Below are 10,333 nucleotides of genomic sequence, written 5' to 3'. Positions count from 1 at the left end.
GGAAAAAGACAGTCAAAAGCACGACTGGTTATTCTCCGACTATACGACTTCAAGGAAAAGCGGGAAATTATGCGTAACTGTTACAAGCTAAAAGGTTTGCACGTCTCAGTAATGGCTTTTCAAAACGTGTGCTACACAGCAGAAAGTGCCTTTGGGAAAGCGCTAAAGACGAGAAGTTGAGTGAAAAGCAGGTGCGCCTAGCTTACGATAAGCTCTACGTAGACGGCAAGGCATATTGCTGGAGCGATTCGACTGATTCACGTAAAGAGTGCTGAAACACTCGCCATTACGAGAAAGACACCAGCTTGGACGGCAGTGGAAATTTTTCCTGACAAGTTAACAGTTATGAATGTTAATGCACGCAGTATCTGTAACAAGTCATCACTCTTTGAGGCTGCGCTCTTTGAACATGAACCGGATGTTGTAATCATGAAAGGAACCTGGTTAAGCGAATCCGTTGAAAACGGAGTTTCTGCCTCCCAATTATACTGCCTGTCGCAAAGACCGAGGATTTAGGGGAGGAGGTGTTACCATTGTTCACAAAATTTCAATTCATTGCACTAAAATTTTCACCCCACCGAAATTAGAATGCGTTGCGTGCACGATACAAATGGATGGGCAGTATTTTTTAGTTATCGCAGTGTATCGCCCACCTGGCACCCCTGAAGAATATATGATAATCCTTAATAATTTCTTAACTGATAAGTTTAGTCATTCTAATTATAAGATCATACTGGCCGGAGACTTCAATTTACCACATCGATTGGGTGAATTATCAGGAAGGTCAAAATGAACAAGCTGTGTATCGAGTTCTTTTGGATCTGGCTTTCTCCCTCGACCTAACAAAAATTGTAACTACACCTACGCGAATCAAGGAATCAGGAGAATCACTGCTCGACTTGGTCTTCTTGAGCAGATCTGCCGCACAATCCAAATAATAATGTGAAGTATTAGAAGGAATATCTGATTACAAAATGGTGATCACGCATATAGATACCACGCGCACTCGGGTAAAAAAGAATAAAACAATGACAGTTCTCGATTTTTCTAAAGCAGATGATACTAGAGCAATAGATCATTTAGAGCAGGGATATGATGCTTTCACTCAGTATATCTCTCTGAATACTGCATCAGTAAATGATGCATGGAACATGTTTAAATACATTGCTTTGAAAGCAATAGAACTATTTCTTCCAAAACGCACCAAAAAAGGTAACAGAAGGAACCCATGGATTACGCGAAAAATAATTCAGAAAAAAACGACTCTTGAAAAGAACGAGGGCTAAAAAACCATTGTCAACAAAAACACGTCATTACGTCAGTTCCCTTTCTCAGGAACTCAAAATGGAAATTATTCAAGCGAAACGCAGGTACATGAATGAAACTCTTACCGATTTCATTAAAACATCACCGGGAAAATTTTGCAGGTAACTTTCAGGACCAAAACTTGGCATCCATTTTTGCAATGCAGCAAACAACTCTCCTTTCCTCCGAGACGGGTCTCCGCCTCTGCGCTCCCACAATTTGCTATCCTCCGAGCATCGGCTATGAGGAACTCCGTCATTTCGTCGACGTACAGATTAAAAAATACCTTCGTGCGACAACAAGCCTCCGTAGACGGCCGGTCGGCTGTCTCGCGTTAGTAAACATGATTCTGCCGTATATCCACCCGTATTGTTACAGCATGGCGCCACGTTATCTTGTCGGGAGCGGTGTCGCGACAGCGACCACTTATTTTTCAGTCTGGCTCACCGTGAGAGCGCTACCGACATGCGGATGTCTTCCCAGCACAAAGTGCGGTGAACAAAGGCTCACGGGGTTTGACGACAAAGACGCGTTTCGAGAAGAACGGCTTAGTCCGCGTCTGGGCAGCCTCTTTTCATTAACTTCCCTTTTCGTCGGGCGCCGTCTACCGACTGGCATTCCTTCGCGTGTCCCAAACACAACTGTATATATTTCGCGAACTGCCACATTCAGAGCGTTCTAGGAATGAAAAACTAAAAATCAGTAAAGGAATGCTCCTGGACGTAATTGCCACTGAGTTGCTGCAGCGCATTTTGACAACATGCTTGTACTCTACAGTTGCGGAGGTGAAAGGCAAAAGGTCTGTTTGCAACAACCCAGCGAGAAGGATGATTGAAACGAATGAGCCTTGCTGAAGTGTTGTACGTCATGGCGAAACATGAGGCTTTGAACAGACAATTGCTCCGACAAGCTGAATAACCTTTTCAAAAATGCGAAAGTTCTCAAAAAGATACAAACTGACTTTCCTGGGTGCCTGGTGCGCGTATACATATGGAATGTGTAAAACAAGTTTTCAGTCTTCTAAAACTTTGAGAGTAGTAGTGGTTAGAAAAAGAAGAAGGCACCTAATTTCTACTGCCCGGTAGGAAGCACGCCGCAGCGCATAGGAGAGTGTCTTGCTACAAATATTCTTCACAAGGTACTGCATACGAATCCCCCTTGCCCTCAGCACCTCCTGAACATTTTAAATACCGCGCGTCCTGGCACCATTGACCACTGCTGCAGCCTCATCCACTGCATCTGGCTGGGAACTTCTCCAAGTTCGCCGTGCTGTTTTTGCAAGCGTTCTGATGTTCCATCGTGTTGAGAGAGTCATCGCCAAACCGGTAAGTGTCTTTCGGGTCCTTGTTGTCTCTGTGTCGTCGTTTTGTTCTCGCGCTATAACTATCGTCGTGGTAAGCTACAATACATATACGTCTTTTTTTTTTTTGAGGTACCAGGAGCTTTGTGTGCATGCTCTGATTATGGCACGTATATACTCTACAGTGTTATTTTTGCTTTCTTAAACATTCGATGTGCTATTGTAAGAGTAAAATTTGTTATCTCTAAAAAGAGAACGAATCTCTTTTTCGTATCATTGCGAGAGAATAATATTGTGTCCCGTTCCAGTTTGGCTTTGGGAACCACTAAAGTTTGATTGTAGTCTAATATTAGATGATACCAGTGGTGGCTGGAACTGCGCAGCCTAATTTTAGCATGTCAATAACAAAATCTGACCATGGACACTAAATAAACAAAGTGTTGCAGCAGTAGGGGCTAATTCAAAGTTGCGCAGGGCACTTTAACTTTTTTTTTGTCTTTAACAAACGATGCACGTAGTCTGAAAATTTTTGACTAGTGGAGCGTTAACAGAGAATCACGTTCTCATTATTTCTAAAGAATTTATATCTAAAGTATTTAAGTATTAAACATACAACTATATCTATATTAACTCAAGTTTTCAAACTGAATCTACGTGCTTGGCTATGACGTTCACAATTGTTTAATACAGATATTTCCCTAATTCTTCTCGCGTGAACTTCTGCATCGTTTACACTTGTAGGAAAACAACAGAAATTGGTATACCTAATTAGACTAACCCTGTGACGTTTACATTAAAATGTTGTCGCTAAGGTTAGCGAATAAAAACTAAGCAAACATATATCCTCACCATACAGCAGATTGGTTGCACACAAGAACTAAAAGCGACCACCTAATGCTGAAACAAGTACAAAATAATATCATTTACATTCACTATTTCACAAACAAAGGTATGCCTACCTTTTTTTGTTATAGAATCTTCTCAGAGTGTGCTGTCATCCATAAAATTTTGTTGAATGAGCGAAAAAAAAGCACATGTTTTAGCACCGTTTTCTGCACAAAAGGCATGACAGAATAACAAAAATCTGTCCTTTGTTGTGGAGGAAATAACATTTCTTGAAAGATCGCAATTTTCGAGCAAGTGATTTTCACGCTAGCGCCCCGCTGTACAAAATCATTTTCTTCTTGGCATATATCTTTGGGTACTACTAACCAGTGAGCAAACATATGCGACATAACGTCACAGCCAAGCTCTTTTTGTTACAGTTTCGATGGCATCAGTTACCATTCATAGTTTGTGGTCGGACATTTTGCAGGTAGCTTTTTCAAAAGTGCTTTTGGCTTTTTTTGGGCGCGTATGTATGAAGCTTATTCGCTCACTTTTGCACGTATGTGTTTTGTTGCTTGTGGCACCGCCATCATGGCTTTCCAATTTTTATTTCAGAGCAAGGGGTACCTCATCAAATGGAAAGGCTACTCCAAATGGCACTGCACCTTGGAACATAAAAGGCACCTGAATGAAGCCTGCCTGCGGGAAATCAAGCACCCAAGCAAGCCATTTCCACGGCGACTGAAAGCTGCTTCTGAGGAGGTCCTTTACGCAGTGCAGAATAAACTTTCCAACTGCCGTCGCTCCAGCGGACTTGTCAAAGTGAACGTAGACCTCGACATATTTCACTGGATATTCATCGGCAAAGAAAAACGCCTCGAAAAAGGTTGGATTCTATGTCGGACTTTTCTAAATTGAATCTCCCCTTTAACTGGCATACTCGCGAAACGAAATTGGGAAGTGTTGTCACTGTTGACTTCCCTGTGCGGGTAAAAGCATCAGTAACGCGGCAAAAAGCGTGCAAGCGTTTTCCCTGTGGCTTCCCCGTGGAAAGCTTGCAAATGTTTTTCGTAACTAAAGTGGCAGCATCCTAAATTTAAACTTCGGAAATGTTTCCAGCCTTGCTGCCCTGAATTACATCGTGCTTTTTTTGTTTCTTTTTACTCTATATTTGCTCCTTGAATTTTATATTGCGCCAACAATTTTTACAATGAGTTCCACTTCACACTTGCTTCAAATAGTTCTTGACCAAAAGTGATTTTCAACTTCGCAAAAAACTTGTTCGTGTAACTTAACCTCTTGTTGTACAATATCTGGTTTAACAGCAGAGTTGTTTAATAGTATATTTTCTGCTTTGTATCTTTTTTACTAGCCTTTGGCATGGCTTCCGAAAGTGTTGGAGCACTTATTGCTGCTAGCATTGAGAGTTCAGGCGTCACCTTAACATTAAATAATGAAATAGCCATCAAACTTCGCCACGAAAATGAGCTTCTGCAGAGGCCATACTCGGATCTTGTTAAACGCTATTTACCAGTCGGATCTGTCATTCCGGTTGACAACAACCATTTAGAGAGTCGCTTTGAAGTTTTGTGCCGATGTGCTGAGAGGCGTTACAAGGGTCTCGAAGGTCGCGCAAAGCAGAGCTTTTTAAAAATTCAGAGAACAGTGCGGAATAATATAAGCTGCGCATCAGCAGGGCGCATTGTAAAGGACATTATCATCAGTGCTTTGGAAGAAGAGTTAAGTCGTGTCGAGGCTGCGTCAACGCAAACTATAGAGGCACTCAGACAAAAAAGCGCATCTTTTGAAGAGAAGTGTGCACAGTTAGAGAAACCTGCAAACTATAGTCCGTCACCTATGGCTCTCAACAAAGGAAAACTGGTGACTGAAAGGTGTTGGAAGACCGATCTCAGAAAAATCCGCGCTGCAAGAAGTTCTATAACGGAAGCTCTAGAGAGCGTGCTTGAGACCTATAGTCTTAACTTTTGTCAGCTTCTCGTTGCTGACCTCAGAGGCCTCGTTCACAACATCACAGTTGGTAATAATGGACAGATCCACGTGAAACAAAACGTTAAACATGGCTTTTCTGGTGGCTGCGTGCCGAAGTATGATACCTTCACTTCTTCTGACCAACGGTGTGTACGCAGCGTTGCGGCGCTCTTAGATAATCATTACGTTAGCAGTGTTTTCTGGGAGCAGCTTTCAGCCGAACTTCCAAACTTGCCAACACTCGGGATTATAATTTCCTACAGGAGGAAACTCGACGGGCTCGTTAGAATTTGCAGGACGCCTGGGCAGTCCGCTGGTGCTCAGGTGTATTTTGAAGAAGAGTTGAAGGAAGCAGTACAGGAATGTGCTGCCTCTAAAGGGCTTACTTTAGAAGACATTGGCAAAGAACCCCTGTTAGTCAAGGGGGAGGGTGATGGTTGCGTAGTGAACAGGCACAAGACGTGGACAACGCTGTCGTTTGTGATTATTCAGAGTGACAGGAACTTGCAGAGCCGTAGACTGCGTCGTCCCCTGGCTATAGCGGAAATACAAGAAAGTTATTTTAGCATTAGAGAGTCCTTTGTTAGGCTAATAAGGGATGTAAACGTGGTAGCCGAAAGGGGTAGCATTCGCGTAGGTGAACATGAGATTTCCGTATGCATCTGCCTCGGATCAGATATGAAATTTCTGCTTGTTGTTCAAGGGCTTATGTCAGCGTTGTCGAGGTTTCCATGTCCATTTTGTAGAGCCAATTCAAAAAAACGTGTTGAAAGTGGTGCTAGCATCACGGAGTCCAATACTCCTTCACTTCTTCGTACGACAAAAAACATGAGGGAATATTTTTTAAACGAAGCCAATGGCATGAAAAACGTTCTTTTATTCAACGTAGAACCGAGTTCAATCATATCTGATGTCATGCACATGGAAATCCGTATTATGAACCGCTTAATCGACGGTTTGTTGGTGGATGTGAAAGACCACGACAACAGAGCAAAGGTGCTTAATCCGAAAGCCTTGAGCAGCACTCTGAAGAAAATAATCCACGAGATCAACAAGTGCGGCGTCAAGTTTGACGTTTGGCACGATGAACGCAAAGGAATGACGTTTACCAGTTTGACAGGCGGCGAAGTGAAGCGCGCGCCTTCTGAAGCTCTTACCGGACAAGCTTCCTGGCAGTCTCCCCGCTCAAACAGAATCCAAGACTGTCCGCCTTTGGAAATTCTTCGAGGAAGTGCTAGATCACTTCGAACACAATGTAGACGGACTCAGTATACAAAACAAAGCTTCTCAGTTCTTTGAAACTTTCCTAGAATTGGGAAAAGATTGCAAAGGGTACGGCCCCGAGCGTGTTACTCCTTACATGCACATACTTACATACTCCTTACATGCATACTTACATACTCCTTACATACTCCTTACATGCATACTTACATACTCCTTACATGCAAGCAAGCATGAGACGTTTAAATGCTTGGGATGGTTTTCTAGTCAGGGAATTGAGAAAAAAATGATGTATTGAAACACTTGCACCACTCGAAAACGAACAAGTGGAATGCAGCTCAAGAGACTTTGAAACTAGCCAAGAGGCTAGAGGTAGCCGAATACGTGCGCATCATTCGAGCGTATCGAAAACTTGACGCTAAGTACTGGTCTGAGGGCCTTATTCAAGAAATTCGGGTCGAAATACGCCGCTGTGCCGATGAAGACAGTGAAACAGAAGTGCCTCTTAGTGTAGAAAACATGGACGGAGCAGAGTTGCGCACTGAACTTCGGGCGCTGGGTGGGAATACAACCACCAAATCTGTGGTACAGCTGCGTGAAAACTTAAAAAGTTGAAACATAAGAGTGCCAAGGCCACAGATGGTGCGAACGCTGTATAATATTGCTACGGGGCGCCACAAATGAACATTCTAGAAAAGAGGACGATGTTTAGCGCGAGCTCGTGCAGACCGGGCTCCATATTGTATGCCTGCCTGTTTACCAAAAGTAAAGGCATTTTTCAGACGCCTTCTCCCCGTAACATTTTGGTGGAGAGTGCGAGTCTTCCCACAGTCAACACCACGACGATTCTACGCAGCGGACGTTCCTTGGCTGCCTGTGCGATGCCTGATCAAGACGAACACGAGGATTCTTCGGAGACTACCCCAACCGTGCTTCGTCCAACTACGCAGCAACCAACAGCACCGCATCCAGCTGCTACTAACCGCACCGTCGTCCTGACTCAACCGCGTGACCCAGGCACATTTTCGGGCAGTGACAGTACTGACGTGGAGGAATGGCTCCAGCTGTACGAAAGGGTGAGCGCTCTTTACAACTGGGATCCGACGCTCATGTCGGCCAATATTATTTTCTACCTTGACGGTACAGCTAAAGTTTGGTATTCCAACCACGAGGAAGATATCACGAGTTGGGACATCTGTAAGCAGAAACTCATCGATCTCTTCGGCAAGCCCATCGGGCGTCGTCGTGCTGCGCAGAAAGAACTAGCGTCCCGACTCCAGTCCGGCACCGAGTCGTACGTCACATACATACAGCATGTGCTCGCCCTCTGCCGGAAGGTTGATGACAAGATGCCGGAATCTGAAAAGGTCGCGCACATCCTCAAAGGAATCGCCGATGACGCTTTCCATCTCCTCGTATATCGAAACTCATCGACCATAGACGACGTTATGAATGAATGCCGACGCTTCGAAGACGCGAAAAGTCGCCGTATCACTCCACACTTTTCGCGTCTTCCCAACACGGCTGCAACATCAACCTGCGAGGACGCCCGTTTGGCACCAGCCCCTGCTGCTTCCGACAATATCGTGCGCATCGTGCGCCACGAAATTGAGGCAGCATCTCCTCTGTCTGACCAAGTCCAGGCTCCTGACGACTCTCGCGCCATGATTTCTTTAATCAAGAGTGTCGTACGCCAGGAACTGGCCAACACCGGACTTCAGACGCTATGCCCCGTTAACCGACCTGACTACCGACTGCCCAGTACACCTAATATGTCCCGCGGATCGAACAACCACCCACGTTACCGGAACCCGGCAGAATGGCGAACTTCCGATGACAGGCCGATCTGCTTCAACTGTGGACGAGTGGGCCACATTTCACGTCATTGCCGCACTTCCTGGGGTTGGCAGCCATGGTCGCATTATGCCAACACCTGACACCCACCTGCTGGCTCTCGGATGCCGATCTACACGGCACAAGATGATGCTTCGCCATCCAGGCCCGCCCAACCAAGCCGCTCTCCGTCGCCCTCTGGACGCATGTCCCGCTCAACTAACCGACGTCGCTCCCCCTCGCCCTCCTACCACCAGTCCTCGGAAAACTGACGGGCGCAGCTCCTAGAGGTGAGCCTGCTTCGACGACCCGACCCAAAATTCCTCTACACACGATACCCGGACACAACAACTTGATTAAAGTAAATGTTGACGGTACTTCTGTGGCAGAACTCATTAACACCGGCGCTCACATCAGTCATGAACTCCAGCCTTTGTGCTCGACTCAAGAAAGTGCTCACTCCTGCTCCGATCACTCTTGTACGAGTAGCTGATGGTGCAACACCAGCGGTAACCGGGATGTGTGCCGCCCGTGTCACTGTTGCTGGACGTCATACCACTGTTCTGTTTTACGTACTGGACCACTGCCCACATGACATCATATTGGGACTCGATTTTCTGTCAGAGCATTCCGCCCTAATTGACTGTTCTGCTGGTGTTGTTCAGCTTGTCCTACCACACGCCGTTGACCCTCCTGATTTTGCGCCGCCAAAGCTATGCTCCGCCGACTTTGTCCGCCTATCTTGTCGAGCTGTGACGTATATCGACGTCTCTTCTGATCCACCTGTGGCTGACGGCGATTATGTCATTTCACCTAATCCTACAGTACTCTGTTCGCTTAATGTTGCGTTCCCCCACACCATCATCACAATGAAGAACAACGTGACATGTCTCCCTATTGTGAATTTTGGACTTTGCTCTGAAGTGCTGCCACGAGGAATATCCCTTGCAACCCTTGCCCCGGCCGGCGACTACGACATATCGGCCTTAACAGAGGATACACCGTCATCTGCAAGTATTCAGTCGCGCAGTACACTAGACTGCATAATTGGAATGATTGCCTCTGATCTCCCGGCCGAGCATGTGTCTGCGCTTCGTGGCCTTCTTGCGTCGTATCAAGACGTCTTTGATCTCTGCGACCGACCCCTAGGTCAAACGACCGTCGTAAAACATCGGATCAACACCGGTGATGCAAATCCAGTACACCGGCGACCCTATCGAGTTTCCTCCACCGAGCGCCACGTGATCCAGCAAGAAATCGACAAGATGCTTGCCCGAGACATCATTGAACCTTCTTCAAGTCCTTGGGCTTCGCCCGTTGTGCTTGTGAGAAAGAAGGATAACAGCTGGCGCTTCTGTGTCGACTGCAGAAATATTAACAAGGTTACAAAAAAAGACGTGTATCCTCTGCCGCGGATAGACGACGCTCTTGACTGCCTTAGTGGCGCAAATTATTTCTCTTCCATCGACCTTCGTTCCGGGTACTGGCAGATATCAGTTGATGATCTGGACCGTGAAAAGACGGCATTTATAACTCCCGACGGTCTCTACCAGTTCAAAGTAATGCCGTTCGGTTTATGCAATGCCCCGGCTACATTCGAACGAATGATGAACGCTCTTCTTCACGGTTTTAAATGGTCAATCTGCTTATGCTACCTTGATGACGTCATTGTTTTTGCGCCAAATTTCGAAACTCACCTCGAGCGTCTCTCAACAATTCTTTCGGTTTTCCGCAAAGCAGGGCTCCAACTAAACTCCTCGAAATGTCACTTCGGCCGCCGGCAGCTCACTGTCCTTGGACACCTTATCGATTCTTCTGGTGTTCGTCCCGATCCTGAGAAAATCCGTGCCGTCAAAG

The 10,333-nt window shown here is 45.8% G+C and overlaps 1 protein-coding gene across 1 annotated transcript; it reads left to right on the top strand.

Annotated features, from left to right (window-relative positions):
• Window positions 1–1,820: 1,820 nt before the first annotated feature.
• Window positions 1,821–5,405, top strand: LOC142783754 (uncharacterized). The gene is made up of 2 exons (XM_075882328.1): window positions 1,821–2,630; window positions 4,049–5,405. Exons 1-2 carry the CDS (start codon window positions 2,595–2,597, stop codon window positions 4,349–4,351), a joined length of 339 nt encoding a protein of 112 aa, XP_075738443.1. The 5' UTR covers window positions 1,821–2,594; the 3' UTR covers window positions 4,352–5,405.
• Window positions 5,406–10,333: the final 4,928 nt, after the last annotated feature.

This window comes from Rhipicephalus microplus, unplaced genomic scaffold, assembly GCF_043290135.1.
Source record: "Rhipicephalus microplus isolate Deutch F79 unplaced genomic scaffold, USDA_Rmic scaffold_12, whole genome shotgun sequence".
In the NCBI taxonomy this organism is placed as follows: Eukaryota; Metazoa; Arthropoda; class Arachnida; order Ixodida; family Ixodidae; genus Rhipicephalus; species Rhipicephalus microplus.
This window is presented reverse-complemented; position numbering and strand designations above follow the sequence as displayed.